The 27,549-nt window shown below is 45.7% G+C and overlaps 1 protein-coding gene across 1 annotated transcript in view; it reads right to left on the bottom strand.

Moving 5' to 3' along the window:
* The window catches only part of MMP15 (matrix metallopeptidase 15), a 233,034-nt gene that overhangs the window by 64,830 nt on the left and 140,655 nt on the right, over positions 1–27,549 (bottom strand). The window contains exon 4 of the mRNA XM_069654486.1: positions 14,710–15,017. Coding sequence (XP_069510587.1) covers positions 14,710–15,017 — 308 coding nt within the window. The remainder of the gene's footprint in view (positions 1–14,709; positions 15,018–27,549) is intronic.

The following is a 27,549-nucleotide window of genomic DNA, read 5'->3' as shown; positions in this document are numbered from 1 at the left end:
TCCACCTTATCGGTCTTTATACCGTCTCACCCACTCTATTTACTGTCTAGGTGTCCCTATTGAAGGTTCTTTTCTCTTGGTTGGGGTTTCTTTCTTTCTCTGACACAGAATGTCCTCTCTTTCTTGTACTTCTCTCTTCCTTGGATCAAAATCTCTTTTCCTCATTTCTCCCTGCCCTCTTTATTTTCCCTCACAATCTTTTCTCTTTATTGCTCAAGCTCTCACTAGATGCATTTTTCATTTGTATTTACTTAAGCTCATACAATTTAATTATAACATTACAAACACAATGTAATATGCAATTCCAATAAAAACAAGAAAAGAAAGGAAAACAAGGGAAGAAAAGAAGTACAAATTCAGTTCGAAAGAGTAGAGAAGATGGGCTTTAAGACGAGTGAGGAAAAGATGAAGCGAGGGGCTCGATTGAATAGTTAGAAGGAGAGTTTTCCAAAGGTTAGGTGCCAGAAGTGCGAAGGAGCGGAAACCAGAAGAGGCATAAGGAGGAGTGGGGGCAGCAAGGAGAAATTGAGAATGCGACCACAAGGGACGGGAAGGAGAGTGAAGAGACGCAAGGGAGGAAAGATAAGAAAGAGCTAGGCCATGGAAGCACTTAAAGACAATAACAAGCAAGTGAAACGGTTCTATGCCGTTCCATCACAAGGTTCTCCCCCAAATCCCCCTTACCAGTTGTTTACTACATGTTCCCCACACCCCACTCACTTCCGTTTGCCCACCCACCCCATATTTTTCAATTAGTTTTTTCAGCAAAAAAGCAGCAGCAGAAAACTCAGCTAAAACAAACCTGGTAATGAATGAACGTCATACCAGTGAAACCTGAGATGAAAGTCAAACAGAAGAAAACAGATAGACAAAAGGGAAGAGGTGATGGACTTGCATGGAAGACAAAGGAAGAGAAGACGATTGGCAGCATTATAGATAGAACCGAGGGGTTTAAGAGGAGAATTAGGTAGACTGATTAACAGGGCAGCAGAATAGTCAATGCAGGACAACATAAGAGAAATAAGAAGTTTGGTAGCAGAGAAGGATAGAAAAGGCCGAGCAGGACAGAGATTATAGAGATGGAAGCGGCAGACCCAAGCCATGTTGGGGATGTGAGCAGATAAGGAAAGAGAGGATTTGAAAATTACATCTCGAATTTTGGCCGGGGACGAGAAGGTAAGAAAGGTAGGGGGGAAGAGGACAAAGGGTGGCGAGAGGGGGAGGCTGCGTATCGGCTGGAAAAAAGAGGAGCTCTGTTGTATAGAGTTAAGATAGAGAAAGTGAGAGGTCATCCGAGATTCAATAGCAGAGAGGCAGCTGGAAACAGTATAATGGAGCCAGAAAAAGATGAAAATGAGAAGAAAATGTAAGTGTCATCCACATAGAAGTGACAAGATAGATTGAAAGAAGAAATGAGTACACAGTGCAATAGTGTAAAGGGGAAAAAAAGGGACCAAGGACTGAGACGTGGCGCAGGGCATGGGGAGAATAAGTAGAACCAGGCCAGGAGACGGAGTAGGAGCGGTCTGACAATTATGTAATAAACTATTTAAGAACTAAGCCCGAGAACTCAAGGGAAGAGAGATGACAGAAGAAGAGAGTGATTGACAGTGTTGAAAGCCACAGACAGATCTAGAACTATAAGTTTGTAATATTGGTTAGAGTGCCATGTAGAAAGAAGGCAATTAGTGAGATAAATAAGAACAGCCTCGATAGAGTGCGAAGGACGAATGCCAGATTGAAGAGTGGGCAAGGGGAGTGTGAGTTTAGGTGAGAAGATACCTGTGAATAGACAGCATGTGCCAGGAGTTTTGAAAGGATGAAGAGAAATAGGTCAAACTTCTTCTGGAGTGGGAGGAATAAGGTGAGGTTTTATAAGGATGGGAATGATGATGGCATGTTTGAACAAGGATGGAAAATAAGTAGTAGAGAGATTCATAAGACAGGTACGATAGGGGATAAGATGGGGTAAATAGAAGGAATACGAGAGGAAGGGAGAGGGTCAATAGGGGAGGCTGTTGGGTGGGAGTACGAATGAAGACCCACAGTGTCCAAGTCAGTTAAGTGAGTAAAGGAGGAAAGGGAAGGAAGATCAGAAGAGGAATGGGAATAAGAAAGAGCAGAAGAAGAAGGAATAGAGGAGTGAAGGGCCAAGACCTCAGAAGCAAAGAGGTGGGCAAAATCTGAAGAGGATAGAGGATAATGGACAGTACAAAGGGTGTGGGGGTCAAGGATGGAGAATAGCATTAAGAAGCTGAAAAAGACGATGAGGATGGTGTGACAAAGATAGTAAAATTAGAAAAATAGCATTTTCTAGCCACCAATAGAGAAGTATTGCAAGATGAATGGAGAGAAGAAAGTGGTGAGGTCGGCTGGAGACTGGGACTCTTTCCAACGGTGCTCAGCCCGACACAGAGATCTACAAAGGGTGATGAGAGGAGGGTTAAACCAAGGCTGTGGGGGTTTACAAGAAGGTAAGAATGAGTGGACATGATAGAGAGAGTCAAGAGTAGAAAGCAAATTAGATTGAATAGAAGAGGCTGCCAGATCAGATCATAGCGAGGGAAACACGTGCAGTGTGGGGGGGGGGACGGGAGGGAGGAGAGCTAAGAGTGGCCAGAAAAGATGATGTATCAAAAGATCTTAAGTCTTGATTAAGAAAAGTGGTTGAAGTGGGAGGAGATTCAAATTGGGGAGGGAGTGTAGGTAAGAAGCAAAAAAGGAAATGGTTGGTCAGATAAGTGGGGTGGGCAGTGACCGAGACAGTAGGAGACATAGAGGAGAAGATAAGATCAAGAGACGAACCGGAAGTATGGGAGGAGGGAGTAGGGAAGGAATATCAGAAGAGGAATGGGAAGGTGGTTGATTGTGTGTGACTGTTGTCAAGGAGAGAGACAAGAGGGTAAGAAGAAGAGGAGTGGGAGAAGTGAAGATTAAAAGCACCAAGTAGAAATGATGGGGAAAGAACAGGTAGTAAGAAGGATAGAAAAGAATCAAGATTGTCATAGAAATTCAAGATAGGGCCGGGGCGGTATAGTGCGAGGAATGAAATGGGACCTTTACTGACAAAGGAGGAAAGGAATGATATTCGAAAGAAGAAAAACGTGGAAGGTCAGTAAAAGGGTCAGGAGGAGTCCATGAGGAATGCTAAAGAATCCCAGTATCAGCTCCACGGCCAGTAGCATGTGAGGAGTGAGAAAATATGGTAGAAATGATGCAAAGGATAGCAGGAGTGGTAGTATTAGTAGGAGAAATCCAGGTCTCGGCTAGGCAAAGAAAGTGAAGATTGAATCGAAGATAAAACAAGGAAAGACTGGCTTTTACTACAGAGAGCGCAGGCACAGAAGACGCCACACAAGACTACAGCCAAAGGATCAGGAGATATAAGCGTGGAGGGCAGATTTTGCATGGTTTGGAGAATGGGAGGTAGCAGGGGATAACTGCCTGGGAGAAAGAATGGTAGGAATGGGGGAAGGCAAAAAAGATGGCTACAGTAGATAGAAGAGCTACAGCGAAGGCAAAGTTGGAGAATAGAGAAGGGCGCCGGGCCCGAACAGGGGCAAACAGCGAGAGGCACCACCCTTTTAACATAGGTAACTACCATCATGCTAAATAGCCTGCTGCCTTGCCATAACTTGTAGGATAAGCAACCATAATTATGTTTTCATCACTTCCTATTTTTATACGTATAACTTCGATGGCAGGCAATCCCCAAAGGTTCTATATAACTTCCTGTTTCGGGATGTATAACTCAGGGAACTATCATCATTTTTAGTTTGCTTCCTGTTGTGAAATGTATACTAAAAATACCCATTACCTAAAGAAATGAATGAATTAAACCACAGGTGACCGCCATCACTGGCACATCACTTCCTGTTTTGGCATGCAAAAGTTGTATTTGGGAACATCACATTTATATGACAAAGTTTTAAATTTGAGTACTTTTAAAATCAGAAATGTCTTCACTACTATATTACTCTATGTTGTGACATATTTGCAACCACCTTCCTTTCCACCTCACTTTTTGTTTTGCAGTCACGGCCATTGCAAACACTAGGCAAACTAGGCAGCAGCCTAAGGTGCTAGCCAGTAGGGGGTGCCAAAAAGCAGGTTTTTCCCTCTGCTTTCATGAATTACAAAAGATATGTAAACAAATCTGAGCTCAAGTAGCTACATAATGTCCTGCAAATCACAGTGCCACATTTCTAGGAGTCTGTAACATGGCAGTGGAAGCAGGGCTATTGACTATCAACACATGTTTTGTGAAGCACAGTACATAGTCTCGCTCAAATAAAAGCATGGAAGCCTAGCAGGGAGAAATGTTGATACACAACTTGGTCAAGATCAGGGCACTCACACCAGGTCAGTCAAGAGTCATGGTAAAACTCTCCTGGAACATCTGGTGGAAGAACATGGGCCAGGCAGGAAGGTAAGAGCTGGCAGGAGATCGGGTGGATGTAGGCGCCTCATGCAAGTTCAGCAACACAAAGTTAACAAGCCTTACCCAAATAACCTCAGAATAGATACAACTATGCTGTGCTTACAGAACATTTAGTCTGAAACATTTTTATTTGCTTGACCAACATGATAGATACAACCTTTAAGTAATGCTGCAAGGGCTGACTCAGAGAACTGAACACACAATTGATTTGTTGCAGCCTTTGCTCTTAAACTGAAGTAATGTATATTTATTCAAGCAACTTTAAAACTACTTCATGAATAAGTAGACCTTATTTTGGGCACACAATCTACTTGAAAGTTAACATTCTTTGTATCCGTGGGAATGCACCTCTGCAAGTATTATCTGGCAGTTCTTGGAAATTTAACAAAGAAAAGATGCCCAATTAATTTGCAATTTTCTGTGCTAACTTTCAAAGCTATTCTGAAACGTACGGGTCAAGCCTAGCTGTTTTTGCCAGTGTATTTATATCCAGTGCAGGTAATAAATCCAAGATTAGCAGGCTGGCTGAGAATATGTGCATGTTGAGGGCAAATGCATAGCACTCAATCTATCAAAGTTTTTTGTGTGTATGCTGATGTTATAATGCTGGTCAAACATTATACTTACAGTGAAAAGTATTAAACGAATTGAACATTTTATTGGATGACGCAAAAAAGGGTCTGCCGCTCCAAACTGATGTCACTTCATAAGCAACCTCCTTGTTGAGGGAGCTATTCAACAAGGAGGTTGCTTATGAAGCTTTGCCTACAGTGCACGTGTGGGCCAAAGTGCCACACAACCTCCAGCCATGATTCACTGCCCTTCAGTCTTAGGACTTGATCCCTGGCGGTCCCTCCCACCTCCTTGGACAGCCTCAGATTGGTTAGTGGAGATACTGGGCAGGCTTGGAAGTGGAGACTCTCTGCAATGGGCAATCGTCATGCCTCTGTGTGTGTGTGTGTGTTGTACAGGTCACAACAGCCGTGCTTAACATCCCGTCTTCTTCACTTGGACCCTCCACCGGCACACAAGTAAGTCTAGTAATGAGCTATTGACGAGGCTGAGTGCAGAAAGCAGACAAGTTTGCAACCCCCAGTTAGAACATGGTCACTGGTGAGAACTGCCAACTAGGGTAGAGGGTCACATGTAAAAAGAGCTCTCCATGAGCATCGGAACTAGCAGGCTGCATGGGCGTAGAGCTCATGCTGTACCTGTTCCTAGCAAGTGAACCTTCCACCGTCACTGTCTATGCTGTGCAAGTTGTCTGTTGAGGGAACTTGCCCTGGCTCAGACTATGCTGCAACTCTACTGGTTTAGGACGAAAACCTTCACTGACCTTGTACATGCTGTACCACTTCCAGTGTGTGAGGGAAGCTTTCACTGATCCTGTTGTGCCATAAATGTACCAAACATTTGATGCAAACAGTTGCTCTACCAATGCTTTACTTGTGCATATATGTGAGGGAAATGTACACTGACCCGACATGCTGTGCCAGTACCTGCTTCACAGGACTCGCACTGAATCTGCCAATGTTGCATCTGTTTTTGAGGGAAGCGTGCATGGCTCGTCCCATGCTGCCCATGTACCCATTTGTTAGGGGAACATGCAATAGACATGTCCATGGTGTAGTTGTACACGCTTGTGAGGGAAACCTGCACTGGCCAGTCCCCTTTATATCTGTACTTGTTTGTGAGTTGTGCTTGCATTGACTTTCTTGTGAGGCAACCTCCACTTGACCTTGCTGAACTGTTTGTGAGTGAGATTTGCTCTTGTATAAATGTTGTATCTGTTTGAGATGGAATCTTGCAGCAGCTCTGTCCATGCTGTATGTTTACGTGATTGTTATGGAATCTTGTAGTGACCCTGCACATAATATACCAATCCCCCAACTGATGCAGTACCTGAATGATTTTGAGGAAAGCTTGCAGTAGGCTGGTCTATGTTGTACCTGTTTGAAGAACGCCTGTGCTGGCCCTGCCTACCCTGTGTCTGTTTATGAGGGAAACATATGCTAGTCCTATGCATAAAGTAAGTGCATGTGCTGTATTTGAGGAAGGCTACTTTTGGAACCATTGCAGCACTCCTGCTTAGACTTTAACCTATGGGTGCCTGTGATGGTATTTGGAGCCGCGTCTTCCCATCCCGTGCTGTACCTGTCTGGTGTGTGATAGCAGCTTGCAGTGTTGCCGACCATGATGTATCTGCCCAGTTTACAATGGAAGCTTCCAATGCTGCACGCTGTGTGGCTCCTGTTCTTTGTGTGAAAGTCACTTTCTCTGATACCCATATTATACGTTTAAACTTCCGCTTGTGTTGGCTTTTCTGTGTGTGAATAAAGTTTACACAGTTTGTGCCAGTACTTTATCTGTTTAGTACATTCATGAAAATCAATTAATGACTTTACACTGCAAACTGAGTAATGCCAGGAAGACCCTTTTGGACAGTTTGAGAGTAAAGGGACATTTTAAAGAGCACTGGGCCAGTAAAACAGGTTAGAAATCCCAGCTGCACAGACTACTAAACCCCCTCTTTAGTAAACATGGTGGAAGTAAAGCTTTCACCATATTCCCACTCCATTTTATGGTTGGCTGGCTGAGAGGCAGAGCAACTGTCTAATTTTTGTATCCGGCCCGAAAGGCAGCACATTAGTTGTAATCTGTCTGGCCGGAGAATGTTCTCTAGGTGGATTCAATGAAACACCACATGGTGCTTTGGGTACTGCACCACCTTCTTAGAGGTGGCATGGGCAGGCTCACTACTGTTCTCCTCTCCATCTCTGAGACGACAAAGCAATTCTCCCCAATCGCCTGGGAATGCAGTCATCCAACAAAGGGTGTTTCTCTACCATCTCTGATACCTGGAAAGAGGGGGCTACCACCACCCAAAACTAGCAGTGGTGTAGCAAAGCTACTGACAGCCACTAACATCCTCTCACTTTCACTTTCAGTGACTTGAGCAGCAGTTTCTGCCACTTCCTTTAGTGGAGACCTAATGGATGCAGGTGGAGGCAGGGCAGATGCAGAGATACGGCATGCAAAGCCAGCAGAGGTTCTACCTCCAAGTCTAGTGTGCTCGCACCACAGCCATTCCGTTCCACAACGCTGCCTGTTTTTCTGTGTATAACCTGTACCACAGGCAATCCCTTCCACATCATTTCCTGTTTTGGTATGTATAACCTGTACCACAGGCAATCCCTTCCACATCACTTCCTGCTTTGGTATTTATATCTTGCACAACAGGCAATCCCTTCCACATCACTTCCTGTTTTGGTATGTATAACCTGTACCACAGGCAATCCCTTCCACATCACTTCCTGCTTTGGTATGTATACCCTGTATCACAGGCAATCCCTTCCACATCACTTCCTGTGTTGGTATTTATATCTTGCACAACAGGCAATCCCTTCCACATCACTTCCTGTTTTGGTATGTATAACCTGTACCACAGGCAATCCCTTCCACATCACTTCCTGTTTTGCTATGTATAAACTGTATCACAGGCAATCCCTTCCACATCACTTCCTGTTTTGCTATGTATAAACTGTATCACAGGAAATCCCTTCCACATCACTTCCTGTTTTTATATGTATACCTGTACCACAGGCAATCCCTTCCATTTCATTTCCTGTTTTGGTATGTATAACCCATACCACCGGCAATCCCTTCCACGTCACTTCCTGCTTTGGTATGTACATATTGCAGCACAGGAAATCCCTTCCACATCACTTCCAGTTTTGATATGTATACCTGTACCATAGGCAATCCCTTCCACATCACTACCGGTTTTGGTATGTATAACCTGTACCACAGGCATTCCCTTGCACATCACTTCCTGCTTTGGTATGTATAACCTGTATCACAGGGTATCCCTTCCACATCACTTCCTGCTTTGGTATGCATATCTTGCAGCACAGGCAATCCCTTCCACATCACTTCCTGTTTTCATATGTATAACCTGTACCATAGGCAATCCCTTCCACATCCCTTCTTGTCTTGGCAATTATGACCTGTATCACAGGCAATCCCTTCCACATCACTTCCTGCTTTGGTATGTATATCTTGCACAACAGGCAATCCCTTTCACACCACTTCCTGTTTTGGTACGTATATCTTGCACCACAGGCGATCCTCATACATTCAACATCACTTCCTGTTTGGGATGTACTATGTACAACATTTGTAATAATCATCGTTTCCTAACCACTTCCTGTAGTGACATGCATACTACAAATACCCATTAATGACGGTAATAGATAACATATTACTAGCAAAAATCACAAGAATGCATTTTGTTCTGTTGTTGCATGTATCACTGGCAAAGATCATCATTTACACGTCACTTAATATTTTGACATGCTTAAATTGCACAATAAGCAATGGGTAATCACTTTGTTATCACCTCCTGTAGGGGCATGCATGAACAGTACTATGGACACCCCCAAGCCCATTTTATGCTTCGACTTCTATAACTAGCAACTACCAGCGTTTTCAGTTACATCTATAACTTGTACTATAGCCAACTTCAATAACATCTTCATCACTTCCTGTTATGCAAGTGAAAGCTAGCCTCACTGTTTCGACATTCCTTTCTGTAATGGCATGTATGCTACAAATACCTGTTGAATACACAAATAGGTGATAAATAAAACAGGCAACAATCAACATGTATGTGTCAATACCTTCAACTCTCTCTTCCTAAATAAGTTCCTTCTCGAGCTCTCCGCTCATCCACCTCCAACTCCCTTAGGGCCAGTCGCTTCTCCAAGCAACAAGTTGGTGGTAGATCTCTTTCTTCTGCTGGGGCTTCCCTCTGGAACAGCCTCCCTGCCTCCCTCAAACTCGAGGAGAACCATCTCCGGTTCCGGAAGCACCTCAAAACCTTTCTCTTTGCTTCCGCCTATTCTCCTCCTCTCCTCTGCTGACCTCCTGGCTGTTACCGCAACTGCACTGGAGACCTGGACACCCTCTGATCTCGGGTCCAGGTCCACCCCCGCCAGCGTCACGCACCTGCACTGCCCACCTGGCATCCCCTGCACTAGGGGACTGTTTCTGTATCCCTACAGTCCCCCTACCAGGTCTCGACACCCAATGTATGCACTTACCATTGTACTTCCCACTTCATGGCCGTACTTATTGTTATAATCTTTCTCATGTACTGCACTGTCCCTGCCCCCTCCCATGCACTTTCGCGATCTGAATGACACCTGTTCTAGTAGGATTGCTGTCCGTCCTCCCTTTGTTCCCCTCGCTTGCCTCATCGCGCCTTGGAACACTTGTGTATAGGCGCGTTATAAATGCCATATCATATCACTTCCTGATTTTACAGTTATAAATGCCATCACATGCAGCCTTAATCACTTCCTGTTTTGAGACGTTTAAATGGTGCAACAGGCAACCTTCGTCAGTTCTATAGCACTTACGGTTTGATCATGTTTAATTTGTACCACCGGAAATAACCATCAAATGTATTTGAATCCCTTTTGTGCCATACATAACTTGAATCGGAGGCAACCATCATCGCAAGCAGACGAGTCAATGCTTTCCCATGTGTGACATGTACTATACGTAACCATTAGCAATTCTGTACAACTTACTGTTTTGAACACAGGAAGGGTGGGATAATAACATTCAAACCCCTGCCAACAGTGCCGGATTATCCATTAGGCCAAGTGGGCTCCGGCCTAGGGGCCCCGCGACAACGGATCAAAATAAAGCAGTGCAGAACATGTAAAACGTATTAGGAGATCATTTGTGAGGGGTGGGGGCACATTTACATTTCGACTTCCTAGGGGCCCCCACAGGGTTTAATCCGGCACTGTCTACCAATAGGTACAGTTGCAGCAGTATCAGTTAATATTATCCCCACCAATAATATGGCCATATATATGGTCGTGGGGTAAGACCATAGGCAATAATATTGGTGGGGATATTTTATGGGGTAAATGGGACCAGATGTTGCGGGGGTGTCCCCATCTCCCTTTAAAAAAATATGGGGGCTGCAGGGGGGGTCCCCCGCAGGTTCCATGGCTTAATATCGGCGTAAAAATATGGCAATATTTTTGCGGGGATATTAACACATGGAACCGTTGCAGCATGTTTAAGTTTCACAGCTCTGCATAACCCAAGTTTCATGAGGCTAGGCAAGTGAAGATTACATCCCAGTACATCTGTTCTTGTGGAGTGCCGATGCATTATGGTACCATTATACTGTATTGAATGAGGCATCTGACCACTGCATTCAACCTATGTGCAGCCCACCATTTGACTGTCCCCATTTGACTGCTTGCATTTGATTGTTGATTTTAACCTATGTGCAGCCCACCTTTCGACTGCTCACATTTGATTGTTGCGTTTCACCTATGTGCAGCCCACCTTTCGACTGCTCCCTTTTGATTGATGATTTTAACCTATGTGCAGCCCACCATTTGACTATCCCCATTTGATTGCCGCTTTTTTTACCTAACAATCTACGACCGATTCAGCCCCTAAAATGCTCTGCACATTTGATACCTACTTACACTCATTTCCGTCACATGGTAGCATGTCAAAGTTTGCCCACCTGTCTATTCTACACCTCGCCACATTCTTACTGCTCACACTTCAGGCCCCAAATTGGTCACCGCTCTTCCCCATCACCACCCTGCACCTCATCTCGCACGTTCCCACTACCTGTATTGCAATACCTCACGAACCACCTTACGTTCTCCTCATGACAGGACCCAATCCTTATCTAAACGCGCCGGCCCTCTGGTTACTTCATTTCGCCACCAAACCCACTCCCAATCAACCATGCCCCTCTCAGATTAGAAATGCTAGGCTCGGTTCGCGCCTGCACAACCCACCGCCCGGCAATTTACTACACTCAAGAACAAAGCAAAGCCTGTCAGACCTCACTCTGTACCCAACATCGGCATAGTGAATCCTGCTGCGAGTCATTATTACTTTCGATCTCAGGCTCACCCGCTTCCTTAAGTCCCCCACTACCGCACCACATCACACTGACCTCACCCAACCTACCTAGTCGACCATGTGCCACCTCAGTCAGAAACCAAAGACTAGCATCCAGATGTCAGCACTGGTCCTACCACATTAACAATTCCACCCTCGACAAAATCCCTAACTCTAATGCCAATACATCCACTGCCCTCTCAGCTCCTAAACCCGACTCCATCATTCCCGACCACAATAACATCACTGCTCCCAAACTCAAAGGCGTGCTCATCAACGCACGTTCTGTCCCCGCAAATGCCCTAGATATTGCAGATTTTTTCATCACAGAAAACCTTGACTTTCTCGCAATCACGGAAACCTGGTTGCATGCGGCCTCTGGCTCTGCCTTGACCATGGCCATCCCTGACAACTACTCCATTATCAGGTGTGACAGGGACACCAATCAAACCGAGGGGGGAGGATTAGCCTTTATATTTAAGAGCTTGCTCAGTCTCAGAGCTGCCAATAGCCTGCGGCTACCATCAGCGGAACTACTCTCTATCAAACTGCCGATTTCACCTAAGCACACTGTCACAGTGCATCTCCTGTACAGGTCGCCTGGCCCCACCTCCTCATTTGTGGAGGACATCTCATCCATCCTAGCCACTAGCACCAAGCCCAATTCGCAAATCATTTTATTGGGCAACCTTAACATAGGTCACCAGGATACAAATGACGCCAAAGCCACTGACTTAGCGAGGGTTATGGCCGACTTTGGTCTTACCCAACATATCAGTGAGCCCAGCCATATTAAGGATTGCACTCTTGACTGTGTCGCAGGCATGAACTGTGCGCTTAACACAGCCTCTGTGTCTCCTTGCGTGTGGTCTGATCATCACAAAATACTATTCTCCATGAACTCTAGTCCACCGTCAAATAAACCTGACCTTGCCCCTCCCACATACACACGTAACAAGAAGGATATCACGGCTGAGAAACCTCTCCCTCTTATCCTCCCTCTACTGAACACTGTTTCTTCTTCCTGCTTGGACCCCACAGTATTAGTTGACTCCTACAATCATGTTATGTTAAAAGCTCTCAACACCATTGCCCCCATCAAATTGCGCGAACAAAAACCTCGCCTCCACCTTAATTCCTGGTTCACCACTCACCTTCGCAACCTGCGTAAAGAAAAAAGAAAAGCTGAGACCCTTTGGAAAAGCCTACCTTCCCTAGTTAACAAAAATAACCTAACCATGGCTTCCCACACATACAAAGAAGCCATCCTAGCAGCAAAAAAGGAAGTGTACAATAATAGGATCTCTCAACCCCAATCCAATACTAAGGAACTGTTCAAGATCCTTAAAGAACTAGAGTCTCAAGTTGCACTGCTTGTTCATGCATCCCTGACACGGAGTGGTGCTCCAACATCCCAAAGGCTTTGCTAGACAAAATTGCCATGCTCCAAGCCAAAATCAACACCAAAAAATGCCACATTTCGGACTTAACAGGTAACCACCCAGTCCTACAAAACCCCCTCACCTAAACACGCCTTCAAACCGTTTAGCTTTAAAGCCTTGACAATCGAAAATATTATCTCAAAACTCAAGCCTTCCAAGTGCCAAGGTGATGCTTGCCCTGCACCAATCATAAAGGAAGCCACACACAACCTTACACCATTCATTACCTCATTCATTAATGCCTCCTTCAAATCTGGCACTGTACCTGACAACCTCAAGGACGCTTGGGTCATTCCCCTAATTAAAATCTCGATCCCAGTAACCCCTTTAACTATAGGCCCATCACCACGGTACCATACCTTCTTAAAATCCTGGATCGAGCGGCTTATCTCCAAATACAGGAGTACCTCGAAACCAACAATCTACTAGGGCTCAGACAGTCCAGTTTCTGTCCCAGACACGGCACAGAGACAGCCTTAATTGATTTGAAAACCCAAATCGAGGACCTGAAAGACGAGGGCAAGCAGACACTCTTGCTCCTCCTTGATCTTTCAGCAGCCTTTGATTTGGTCGTTCACCAAATCCTTTGCCACCACCTCAAGATTGCTGCTCACTTCTCTGACGCAGCCTCATCTTGGATCAGCTCCTTTCTGGCAAACAGATCCATGAGGGTCTTCTCTGCCTTAGCCGCAGCCGACCCAGCTCATGTCCCATGCGGAGAACCATAAGGATCGTGTGTATCTCCCACACTTTACAATGTGTTTACTAAGCCGCTCTTTGATATACTTGACTATCTGGGTGTCACCTACACGAATTATGCGGAAGACACCCAGATACTCATCCCTATCACTGGCAATTATGTAACCGACGCCAAAGCACTCGATACTGTATACTCTGTCATCCAGACCTGGCATGACAGACATGGCTCATCATCGGCTATGCCTTAACGATGAAAAGACGGAGCTACTTATAGTCTCCAACGTCACCAACACACTGAGTATCTACCTAGACTCTACTCTGTCCCTCAACAGACAAACAAACACAGTAGTCTCAGCGTCATCCTATACCTGTAAACTGATCACAGCATGCCACCCCTTTTTGACTACTACCAACTGCCTGATCCTTGCTAGAACCCTCATCATGTCCATAATCGACTACTGCAACGCACTCTACTTAGGGACTAGTCAAAGAAACCTTGATAAACTCCAGGTCACACAGAATAATGCCATAAGGGCAGCTCTCAACGTCCCTAGGTGTTCTCACATCTCCAACACTAGACTTAACTTGCATTGGCTTCCTATCACTCATTGCATATCTCTCAAAGCACTTGTCCTAGCTCACAAAAACAATGCTGCCCCCACTTACTTATCCTGGCGCTTCACTCAACATACAGCTTCCAGACCCCTGAGATCTGCTCAGGCGCAAACCTTATCCATATCCAATTTCAAGCTACAGACTGCCAGAGGCTCAAGCTTCCCAGTCCTTGCTGCTAAACTGTGGAACACTCTACTTAATGCTCTTAGAAATGTTCCCTCCGTCCACTCATTTAAAACTAAAACCAAACGGTGGCTACATGAACAGGATGTCTTGGACACCTCGAGTTAATCTTCTTAGCACCCACATTCTCACCTGCTCTCTTTCTATAGACGGGTGTACTGTTTATCCAGGCCCTCTCCGTCTCCCACCTATGCAATGCCTGTAACTATATGTAAAAATATGTAAATGTTGTCTACTGCTGTGTTTGCTGTTATGTTTTGTCGTAACCTGTAACTGCCTTTTAAACATGCGCCCAGATACCCCCAGGCAAGGTGCGCACTACAAATAAACAAAATACAAATACAATACCAAATCTGATCTTCGGAATTCAGGTGCCCTTACCTGACAGATCTCGGTCATCCATCGTCCAAGGCTCATCCGAGTCAAAGTGGGTGTCGCCCCCCATTCCAGTGCCGGGGAAGAATGCATGCGCCAGGTAGCCGCCCGTGCCATCAAAGGGCGTGCTGTCACCATGGAAGCCCGAGGCAAAGAGCACCATGATGTCGGCCTCTTTCCGCCGCTGCTGCCGGATCTCCTCATATGGAATCTCCTTGAAGACCAGGGAGGTGGCTGCTTCCCACACCTTGAAGGCCCGCCGCACGGCCTCGAAGGAGTTGTACCGGCCCAGTTTCTCTGTGTAGTTTTGGATGCTGCAGAGAAGGAGAGGTGAGAAGGTCACGTGAGCAGTGTGAGAGCTCCAAGTCCTGTCCATTAGCATAGGCCCACAGAGAGGTAAGAAGTAGTATTTGGGTGACGACATATTCCAATACATTTAGCTAATATTTTATAGGGATTGGCAAACCACACTTGCAAATCGTCATAGGTGGATAGATGTTCGATGGAGCAAATAACCGGCTGAAAAATAAGAAACAGTCTTGTCCAGACAAGGTGAGAATATATATTGGAACAGTCTGATGTGGAAGTGTACATGGAACACATGTATGGAATATCATTATGGGTACTTCTGGTGAACAGATGACACTAGCATGTCTTGAGGTTATCGCAATCATGCTTTTGAACCAGTGACACATCACGAGATGGCAGCACTGGGGAATAGCCATCTTACTTTTTACTCTTTTGAGATAGGAGCCATTTTGTCATAGAAGCATGGTAGATACTACGAAGCAGCCCAACTGCGGGTCCTCATTCCCCACCTGCGCAATCAGAAAGAGCCACAGTGGATTGCAATGGATAACCACTATTTGTACCTGGCTACAGTCCCAGAGTGGTTATGGTCACCACGAAGGAGAGTTCTGAATAGATCAAGGGCACATCCAATCTTGGAGACAATATGGGAAATATGGAGGGAGGGCACGGAAATGAAGAAAGTCACCACATGGCCGTCACCACTGAGCCACTTATGGTCCCTGGGAATTAACGATCATATCCCCAATGTGGAAAGATTCCAGGCTTGGTACGAAGCGGGATTCGAAAGAGTAGGTCAACTTCTCTGAAGTGAATCCTTTATCACACTCCCGAACTAACAGAGGCTTTGGGGATAAGGGTCCTGTCAGTATTCCATTTTATACAGATTAAGGGAGTCCTAACAAAACCAGAATGGAAAAACAAAGTAGAGAACTCACTCCTTTTGAAAAGCTGCTGGACTCTAGAACTGATATGAAGGGTCTGATATCCGCCATGTACAAAACACTGCTAGAAGCAGGTAGGGGAACTACAGAATATCTCAGAACAAAATGGGAGAACGATCTGGGTGAGGAGGTCAATCAAGAAACATGGGATAAAATATGCAAGGCGACATCCCGAACTTCCATATCATGTCAATATAAGATGCATGCCATTAAGCTCTTACATCGCTGGCAATATGACCCATATAAACTTTCCAAAATGTTTCAGTCAGCTAGCTCCCTGTGTTGGCGTGAATGTGGAGAAACCGCAGACTATTGGCACATGTGGTGGGCGTGCCCCCGAATCAAGATCTATTGGGACGAGGTCTTGGGGTGGATTAGGGACCTAGACGGGATTCAGAGAACCGCAGACCCCCACCTTATCCTCTTTGGCTTTGAGAAATGTGAGGATGAATGGAAGAGAGTCCAGGGGCTGGCCCGGCATCTTCTGCTAGCCGCCCGAGCCCTCCTAACCATGAAATGGAAGTCCGCCACAATTCCGACTGAGAAAGACTGGGTTAACGTAGCTATGAACATATGCACCATGGAAAAAATAACGGCTTCCCTACATGGGAAAGAAACACAAACTGACATCTTGTGGATGGACTTCATAAACAAATACATGCCAGGGAACACACACTGAGTGAATGTGACATGTAGAGAGACTGAACATCTTTGCCCCCCCTCAAGCAAACACCTCCATCATCATGGGACAACGTCCCCCATACACTCCAAAAGGTAACGTAGGAACACAAGAGGGTACCCCCCAACAAAGGAGACTCCGATCATATTGGAAAAAGAAACCACAGACACATAAGGAAACAAAAAATGCACATGACCACTCCATTCCCAAGCAACACAAGCCCAGCACAGGAAGGGCGGGAGGGAGGGAGGGAGGGAGGAAGGGGGGGGGCGAGGAAACGAAAGCGGGAACGTATATTGTATATTGTTAATTGTTGAAAACAAGCAAACGAGACAGCTAAATTGATGTTAAACAATGTTTTTGAACCATTTGAAACCGCATTGTAATGTAGAACTGAATGCATACACATATGTTTATTTCTCTCTTTTTTCCTCGAGAGAATTGTTTTGTGTATAAAAAACCAATAAAATTGAATTAAAAAAAAGAAAAAATAGCCACTCCAATCTTAACAGCTCCAATGCATGAAAGGAATATAAGAGTTGTGTAATACCCAGGGAGGCACCCACTGCCCTGCGACCCAGAGACCCACTCTCAGACCGGAACCCGACTGATCATAAGACCCCAAGCATAAGCAAGAGGAGCATCACTCATCTATAACTATACCATTTCAATATTAAGAATCATGCCCCGTGTATCAATAGACAGCGCCAGGCTATCCAGTGCGACCCATACACAGAGACTTTTGACATTTACTTTGCACTTTCAGATTTACAAGGGGCAATGGCGATCTGCCCCAGGGAAACAGAAGGATACACCACGGGGATAATGCCCATATCACCCAACGGAAAAGGGCAGGAACTCTAGCAGTCTGCCAATCAGCTGCCTCAACAGCATCCTTGCTTATGCAGTGCAAGTTGATTCGCCATTCCCAAATGCAGAAATGGTGATACTTAAACTCTTAGATGGAAAGTGCGACAAAACCCTTCATGCCAACAGAAAAAGACTGCTTTGACCGATTTTCTTTTGATCGGGCATTGTAAAGATCTTTTTCTCTTGAGACCTTTAACATGCGGTTTCCCTTTTATTTTAACATACTTGGGGGTTTCACCCCCCAAGCAACCTATTGTTCCTCCCCGCGCCCCCAGCCCCCAAACCAAACATACATACACATACACCAACACACATGTACCCACGAACCCCCATCTCTCAGCCCCATCCACTCCCCCAAACCAAAACACATACACACAACTCACACACACCAACACCCACGCACACACACACTTACCCGTTCTCCTGGTCCTGCGCTTCTGGGTCCCGAACTGCCTGTCAGCCCCTGCACACACTCGTGTGCAGCAGGGGGCGTGACAGTTGGATTTAGAAAGACCGCTCTGTGTGGTCACGGAGCGGTCTTTCTAAATCGGTCTTTAGGTGAAAAGATCTTTTTTAAAAGATCTTTTCACTTAAGACCGATAAACCTCCATCAGCAACATGTTTCCGCATAAGAGCGGAAGTAACCGTGACATGTCTCACAGATAGAGGAATAAAACAAGGTTGCTTTTTGGCACCCAACCTATTCAACATAAACACACTTGGCCTATATGTATTTACTCTGAAAGTTATACAGGATATTCTATCGGATGTTCCATGGATGATTCTGCTTTACTAGCCAAGGGATATAATGTTCGACAGTTGCGACTCAATGCCCTGTCCACATACTGCAGAAGCAACCAACCCAAAAACAACACTTGAAGTTGTAAGATTGTGATTTGGGGGAGCAGAAAGTCCAACCTAACGAATTTATAGCGGTCAGAAGGGGCAAAAACGAAATGCATCTCCTTATCTAGGGATCAACAGAACGTAATGTTGGAGCTGGGAAGACCACATCAGCCAGAGCCTCAAGAAAGCCAACACTACAGCAAAAGTGATCGAAGCTACAGCTATAGGGAATGTAACATCTGATGATGGAACCCGAGACCACTCGGCAGAAGCATACAGACTGGGGTTAATCCATTGTTCATTTTGGTCACCAGGTAGACCACCAGCACTGCTTGAGATCGACATTGCCTATGCAAAATTGGAAACAAGAGTTCAACAGTCGCCGTGCATGCATTGAAACACATCAACCCCACCAGTATTAATCCAGCAGACCTCTGTTGAAATGAATCGATGATAAATGAAAGGTGAAATCCAGCTTCCATCCAAATGGATGCAGCAAAACTGCAACTTTCCGCTTCACCCCCCCTGCTAAATGTCTTCCATATTTAAAAAAAGAATATCTCAGCCATCATCAATGAAGATGCCTGGAGCTGGATCAAGAGCTTATCCAAGATGGGGTAGTCAGCCTGAACCGTTGGCAGTGAAGGGTGCTATGTTTGAACCTAGCATTAAAATACAATCTTTCTTAGTCCTCCTCCACACACAGGCCTCCTGTAGGCTATGTTTGCCACTGAGTGCAAATCCTCTATCCGTGAGAGGCAGAACATGCAGCTGGAAAAAAAACATGGAAGGGCCATCTTGTTTGCGTGATCGGGATGCATGCAATTTGTATGATCTCCTCCAGAGAATGGTATACCTAGGAAAAACACTGCAGCAGTAAAACTGCCCCCACAGGGGCTGAGGATATGACTTACCTCATAGCTGACCATGACCCAGAAACGACAGAGTCCTGGGAACGGAAAAACAAGAAACTGTGACGGCTATGCCACAGGCCCAGGGACACGGTCAGCTGACGCGAAAGGACACGCGGAGCATATGCTCCCTTGAAATGATCTCCCTTGTGGGCCAACCTAGGCAACTTGTGCTCTCGTCGCTCTCCTTCTTGCCCCTTTGAATATTTACGTCCACCAGCTGGCAGCCACAGCAGCCTGCTGGAGTAAGATGGCATTCATTATCAAGTGTAAGGGAGGGCCTGGCTGTATCCTTGGCATCTGTATCCGCTCAATGCAACATTGGCCAGGTAGGCAACTTCCCCAGACAGAAGCAACTCTGGGAAGCAGGCACCAGCCTTTACAGGCCCAACCAAGCACGGTTCACATCTGCAAACATGATTCCATTCTAACTCTTTCCACTCATTTAGTTTTTCTGTATCAGTGTTCAGAGCTAATGGGCCTTGGGTGGCTCCCGAGCAATAAGCCCATTGCAAGCACGGGGCTGCTCGTCTCTGTATTTTGGGTCTCGTCATTTCTTCCCATTGTTCGCTATTCTTTTGTAAAATGCTGAATCATTTGTACTGTAGGTATTTTTTGGATCGCAGGTACTTTGGGAGTAAAGTATCTTTAGTAAACTAAGAACTCGGAGTAGAAGAGTGACAGGGGGCAGGCATGATGGGGAAAGACTTGAATAGAACTCTCGTGGGGAAACCAAAGATTCACCCCATGCAGCATTCCACAAACACCAAAAGGGGGTCCTATGAATTCACACCAGTGCCAGAGTACTACCATCCGATCTGAAATAGGCCGAAACAGTGGCACATCTGCTTGCAATGCGTACCCAATACACTCTACACCCCACTCCAGAATTAGGCACTTCGGAGGGGTAAGTGTCATGTACTGTGAGAGGGTCGGCAGAGTGTGTGTGTACAGCACAGCTGCCTGGCGGCCACAATGGGTGATGGTTCTATGGTATTACACTTATACAAACTTCTGTGTGTAGTGCCAAAATGCACATCACTAGAGAAGAGGTCTACAACCTTTGGCTTTCCACATGTTTGGACCCCAATCCGCCCTAGCCAGCATAGACAATAGTGAGGGCTGATGGGAGTCGTAGTCCAAAACATCGGTACAGCCAGAAGTTGGAATTCCCCGCACTAGAGCATCGCATGTTAAATCGTGTGCGCTGCCCTGGACAATTCATGTGTAGAACTGCGGGGACATAAGGCTTGTGGTGTAACCCACATACTTTATATGAAATGCGGATATTGCATTGTGGCGGTGCAGTCAGTGTGTGAGGAGCAGACGTGAAGCAACGGCATATGAGTGGCAAGGCCAGGACATATCATGGGAAGAACAGTGGTGATGCGGCAAGAGCACAGGTGGAAAAAGAACATCAGATGCCAGGAAGACACTGATGATGGCATGGATGGTCACTCCTGCTGAGAAAGCCAGAGGAAGCCGAGCACTGAATCCTGGCTACGCTCCAGTGGATGCTCAGTGCGAGCCACTGCAGGCAGTAGGAGCTTTGGCATTCCCCAGGTGCACTTCGCAGCGGACAGAGCAAGTCGCAAGTATGCAATACTCCATGAGTTTCGAGAAATAGCTCAAAAGGAAGAGACAGACTGTGGGGGGACACACATGCATTTGGTTGAGGATGTGGTCGTCAGAGTGTCGAAATGTCATCTAGGTACCATGCGTGTCCCCCGAACAGTAAGGAGGTCACTGCTCCATGAACGGTGGCTTTTATAGAGGCACCCCTCTACCTCTTGTGATACTGTGACCAGTGTGGCTGGTTCTCCTGCCATTCTTGCAAATGTGCCCAATCTACCCTTGCAAGAGGACGCCCAGTCCTCTGCCTTCTTGCGGGCCCACGCCCCCCATTTGCTCTGGCCCTGCGTGCTCGTTTATACCCTATGCCACCTCTGTGCGCATGCTCCTGTGCATTACACATGATTCTATCACACCTACAAATGGGGAGGCTGGGGCACCAGCAAGCCACCAACGCTGCACTTAGACCCTGTAAGGGAATGGTCGAGCCGCCGTGTTACCACATCTGGAGACCAATCATGGACTCCACTACTCCTCACAACCACATAAACAATCACAGGGGCCTGCCACCTCTCTGTTTGTGATAAGCTGAGTCAAGGCTGCATCCCTCTGGTTATTACTGTCCTCCAATTATTGCTGCCACTACCATGGAGGTGGCGTGGTGAGGGATGAGGGGCTTCTTCTTGCCTCAGTAAGTGTGGTGCTGTGTGAGGCGAAGACCTGAGAGCAATTTGCAAAGCCATGCACTGTGTTGTATTTACCTGCACCTGCCACACTCCGGACAAGGCTTGGTGCTGTTAGATGATTATAGTGGTGACGGGCGTAGTATAAAACCCATAACGCAACCTATGAGTGGTGGTAATCCACTGAGCAGGACTCGGGTCTGGACCGGTGTCTTCGCCTTTGCTTGGAGACACGGATGGTGTTCCGGATGCCCGAATAAACCCGTGATCCAGGGGAGCAGCTGAAGGAAGCCGTGAAATATAGAAGAGAATCGCGCACCAAGCATACGTTGAAGCTGGTGTACGCTTCCTGAGTGTGCGGTCACAGGCTTCCTTGTGGATACGAGTTTACACTCAGCGTCTCAATAGGGAAGGGAGCCAGGAATGCTGCAGCCTTCTGAACTGGCATGTCCGACATCCTGCGGGGGGGCAGCTGTAGGTGTTAAAGCAAGGCAGGCCTGTGCAACATGGTGAGCTGCCTGCTCCCTTGCAGATGGATGGCTGTGAGCTTTTGAGAGTATTTCTGATCATTGAGGCGTTGCTAGGGGGTGCTGAGGGGGCTATAGCCCCGGGTCTTTTGGTTGTATTGGAGCAGAGGTGTTGCTAGGCAGGGCCTGAGGGGGCTACAGCCCGGGGTCTTTTGGTTGTAGCTTCGGATAGAAGCTAAGGGGTTACAACCAAAAAGGCTAGCTAGCCCCCAGTCCCGACAGTCCCAAAATTAGCATAGTCCCGGATCTTTTCCAGATCTACCAACACCCCTGGTTTGCAGGATGCCTGTTGAACAGTAATAGCTACTGTTTGGCAGATCCATGATATGTGATGTTTTCTTTGTGGGCTTGATCTTCTTTTAAGCCGATTTATGATGAGATTCTTTTTAGGATATCCTTAGTAGTGCAGAATGTTAGCAGAACTTGCCGATCTGCGATGTAACGCTGTGTTTGCTATCTAGAAACATGTGTCTTCCGTTTGCTCAGTTCATCTTGCTATACAAGCTTGATGCTGAAACCTCTTGGCTCCATTTCTGCTTCTGCTTCATGCAGCTCATGTGGTGTGATCTCCATTTGTGGCAGGTCAATGGTGTGCACTGTTGGCCTGCCAGAGGGCCTTGCCTTCTGTGTACGGGATAATGTGGTGCCGTCTCCTTTCATGTATTGCAATGGTCTGTCCTTTTGTTCAGACTTGCAGCATTTACTGTGATAGCCCATCTGTGCTTGTCCTGCAATCTGCTGGTTGATTGTTGCTCTTTTGAACTCTTGGTGATGCCTTAACCCTCCTATGGCATGGCACAGAGGCGTGCAACTCTTCTCTTTGTATTTTTCCAGCAGTAAGAAGAGCAACAATAGAAACTTAAATGGTTAAACCCCTTGCAGAAGGGCCGAAGGGGGCCACAGCAAGAGGGTCTTCTCCGGTGTTTTTCTCCAGTATCAATTTTGCTGGGGCCTTTGATCGTGTTAATCATAATATATTATGGACGAGTTTGTGTAGGTGGGGTGTTCATAATGGGCTCCTGAACTCACGGATTGTTCTGCCCTGCAATACTTTCATCCAAGTAAGATTGTATGAGAGGCAATCTTATTGACCCTTTAAAAACATTCTGGGGGTTAAGCAGGGGTGCATGCTAGACCCTTGTCTTTTCAATCTGTAACTGTCAGACCTGGAGGTGGAACTGAAGATGGTGAGTGTTTCCCTACGGTTGGGGAGCTTGCGGCTCCACTGGTTGGCTCATACTGACGATATTATACTCTTATGTTAAATAATTTTTAATTAAGATTTTCAAGTAAAATAAATCATGCTACGTTTACCACAGAATTAAACATCAAGTAAATGAATATATGAAGGGCAACCTATAACGATAAATTAACATCATATATTTATTGAAAGGTAGTCATTGATACAGAAAATGACTGAAGCATGTAAGACATACAGGACAAACTTAAAAGACACAGTACAGAGGGGCTGGGCTGAGTATATGGGCTCTAAGGCAAACACCTAAATAAGTTGTAAAAACTTCCCATGTGCTAACCAGATGCTCATTGGACCCCAACACAGCCTTAATAAACTGCAAGCATGTGCATGACTTGGTAATCAATACCTCAAAGGCTATGATACATTTTCTTTCAAGAGGGGATTTGTCAGACTCTTAATAATGTTCCATTGATACTAATGAATGTACTTACTTATCCTGGAGGATTCCCTATATCAACAAGGCCTAGTAAGTCCTCTACCTTCATGGGTTTACGGGCAAAATGTTTTCTGTACATCCCCAGATGAAAAAAATTGGAAACAAATACTGTACGTTTTCGATCTTGCAGCTGATGATGTACTATAAATTAAACATGGTCCCTGGTCGTGTGTATAGATTTTAATTTTATGTCAATAAGGTTAAGCAACATATATTAAGGTTTTAGGGGCTAATTTGGCGGTCAGTGTTTTGTTACCACCATGTGTTTCGGTTTCCAAAATATGCCGTGGATCATTATTGGCTTATCATAAAGTCTTATCGCCAACAGTCCGTTCCTTTTATAAAGATGTATTATTCATGCTGCCCAAAATAAAATACAAACCCATTGTGTTGTTGAGCTGCCATCTTACAGTTCATTTTCAGACTGTAAATGTATATGGGCAAAACTGGGTTCCGAACCAAACTACTTTGTAGTTGTGCAGTGAGTTTTTATGTTTTCGGTTTAATTTACTGCCTACGCTGGAGATCGTTGGACTCAGAAATACATTTTCATCTGATCAACTGGCTTGTCGTTTATGTGGGTGCGAAGATAAACAAGAAACCCTGAAGCATTTGACAATCCATTGCTGGGGCTCGTACTCTTTGAGGATAACCCATTTTGGTGGATTTCCTTACTCAACTTCATCAATATGAATGGAAACGTTTTGGCAATGCCTTAGAGATACCCTTCAGGTCTCTGATATTTTCATTATCAAGATTCTTGACTGGTTATTTAGACTGTTGAATGAAATCAGTGAATAAAGAAATTAATAAGAAATAATTGTTAGATTGAAATTGGTAACTATAATATAATGATATTCCTATGATGTATTATATTTTTGCTTTTACGATTGTCATTTCATTTTTATTTTTAATGTGACATTTTTGTGTATACACCACAACAGTAGGTAATAAAAAAATGAACTTGAAAATATCCCTTTCCAACTACTACATCCATAAATCCATGACCATGTAATATGTTCCTAGTAAGTGCACCAATCACTAATCGCTTGATCACATAAGAGTTATGCCCCCGCTGAAGCCTGAAGCTCCTCCTCTTTTCGCCATTGCCCAGACCAGGGCACCAATCTCGGGTAGAATAACAGAAGACCCCCAGCACCCAAGAGGCGGATTGTCCATGGTGATCAAAGGATCCAGCATTTAGAAGAACTGCTGCCCCGAGTCCTAGTCCATGCTGTGCTGATTACTGTGCGATCGGCACCCGCTTACTTGTTTGCTTGATACAGTGATCACATGGGCAATTAAACAATCTTTGGCTTGGGCCTATATGTTGATTGCGCAATCCCTTTTTCGGTCTTTGGCCCAATAACCCTTTGCTGGATTGGGCACAAAGAGCTTTGGCTCGATTAAGTGGAAGGGGAAATGGGACTAAGGAAAATAACTTCTAGGCTGTTTCTTCTTCATGTTTATATTTACAGTACTTGGGTTTAATGTTTTATGAGTCACACTGATGGGACGCAAACATAAATATCAAATACGTTACACACACTTTCAAGTGAAATCTATTTTATGGGGGGTTATACCATAGCACTTCTTTTTTATGGCAGTTTACAAAGAAATGCTGATCCCTAAAACAAACCCAGGGGTTGCGCCCAATTTGAGCAAAATATTATTCCTGACGGGACACAATTCACACAACAGACCCAAAAGAAGAGGATATGGGTTCAGAGGTTAAGGAGAGGGTGGGGAAAAGGGGGGAGGTCAGGGAGGGTTAAACAGGGCACAGCCTTGGGATACTGGGAACAAGAGGGACTAGAGGGAAGAGTAGGGAGGGCCAAACGGGAGACCAGTGGTTGCCTGGATATCCCCTGTTTGACTCTTCCCCCGTCCTTTCCAAATGCCCACCTGTCTTCTCTACCTAACCCTCAATTGAGATTGCACCAAAAACATAATGCTACTAACACTTCTCTCCTAACATTGAACTATCTAGCTGGCATCATAAACTGTGCCACGGGCACTGAGACCTAACGCTCCTGGTTCAAAATGGCAGTAGCCATTCAGCTACTCAAAAATAAACCAATGCCTTGCTTTCTGCAATCTCCATTTTTTCTGGATTGTTGCTCCTTCTTTTCGTTTCTAAAGTCCTTAGATTATTGGTGTTCAATCGGTACACCTCCCACCACCATCGCCTATTCTCAGGCATCCCTAAATGGAGCTTGAGCACACTTAAGGTGGTATCGCCTCAGCCAACCACAACCTCCTGTCTTCCATCCTTATCTTCCCAGTCCAGCCTTTCATATTCCTTGTGTGCCTATCTGACCTCACTACCACCGGCAATGCACTATCCCGGGCATCTGCCTATTGGGCACCCAGGTCATTCACTCTGTCCTGGTACTCTGCTGCATCTTCAACCATCCCCTTACCAGCAGCGGTTGCTTGTGGCCTCGAGTTCGGCATCTGCCTCCTCTCCCTCTACACCAACATCCTTGCACACAAACATCTCTGTCTGCTTTCCCTACCATGTGTTGTCTTCTACTTCTGACCCATCGCCACCAAAATTCAGACTTGCAACACAAATTCCTACGCTGGTTGGCTACGGACTGCCAAATGGTAAACCCTTTTAAAATGGAAATCCTATCCTCCACTTCTTCAGGACTCACAAGCAGGAGTTCCCCAATCTCACTTCCCCTCTTCGGTACCATGCTCCTCTGACTTGAAGCTCAGATCCATGAGGTCCATGTTGACAGCAGTTTGTCCAAATCCAACCTCAGCACCTCAACTGCCACACCTCGTACCAAATGCCATTATGGAAAATTCCATCCTCAACCCCTGTGGGCCCTATCCTATGATAACGAAAATAGTGCCAAACAAGCTGCATTACCACAATGATATCCCCGCCTGCCTCTCAAAGCATGTGCAGCACCCACTAAAAGAGTACTTAACGTTGAAGAACACCTCCTGGACAATCTGGCCAGGTTCATGGCATCACTTGGCAGTGAGCTGGATTGCACCCAGTTCAAAAGAGAAATCTCTTTGGGGCACTCTTTGAAATACTGCCTGAAAGCCATCCAAGGAGTTGCCCCTCCTTGCATCACTGCTTTTCACATGGCATTGCTGTTCTGCCTCTAAGCCCCCAGTGTGATGTCCGCCAGTGCTCTCTTCTTGCACCAGCCCCTGGAACAGCACCTCATTCCGTTTCACAGGAATCCTCTGACCTGCCATCTTTACAACCGCCCTAAAAAATGACCTCCTTCTCCCACTACAACCCCACCTGGCTAGCCATGGCCTGTGAGGGCGACACTGCTGTCAGCCCCTGCAAAATAAAAGGAAATCTGAAAAATGGCATTGGAAATGCCTGACTTCCCATTATAGGAAAAGGGTCGGATCATCTTGCTCTCAATTTAAGTGGAAAAAAAACAAAGAACCCTTTTCTTTGATTGTGGGAAGATGGCTTGGAATCTGTTGGGCAGAGCTCCTTGTAGACATTGGTCTTATGCTGAGAGAGCTCCAAATAAGAACAAAGCACATCAACCACCAGACCCCACCCAGTCAACAGAAGCCAGGGGATCGGCACCTAATACCTCTGGAACCTCAACAGTCCCCCCTTTTTTTTTAGAAAAAAGACCCGACGTGGGCACAAGCTCAGAATGACCATGTTCTCAGTTAGGAGGTTGAGAGCTCAGGGTGACCCTGTTCAGCGCTGCAGTAGCGAAAACCCCAAATTACCTTGTTCTCAATTTGTGAAAGAGACCTCAGAATGACCTAGACATAAGTGGACGGAGTATGAGTTTAATCTTAGGTTGGGAGCAGA

Source organism: Ambystoma mexicanum, chromosome 1p, assembly GCF_040938575.1.
Source record: "Ambystoma mexicanum isolate Mex_15411 chromosome 1p, UKY_AmexF1_1, whole genome shotgun sequence".
Lineage (NCBI taxonomy): Eukaryota > Metazoa > Chordata > Amphibia > Caudata > Ambystomatidae > Ambystoma > Ambystoma mexicanum.
Note: the sequence above shows the minus strand (reverse complement) of the source record. Positions and strands in the feature narration are given on the sequence as shown.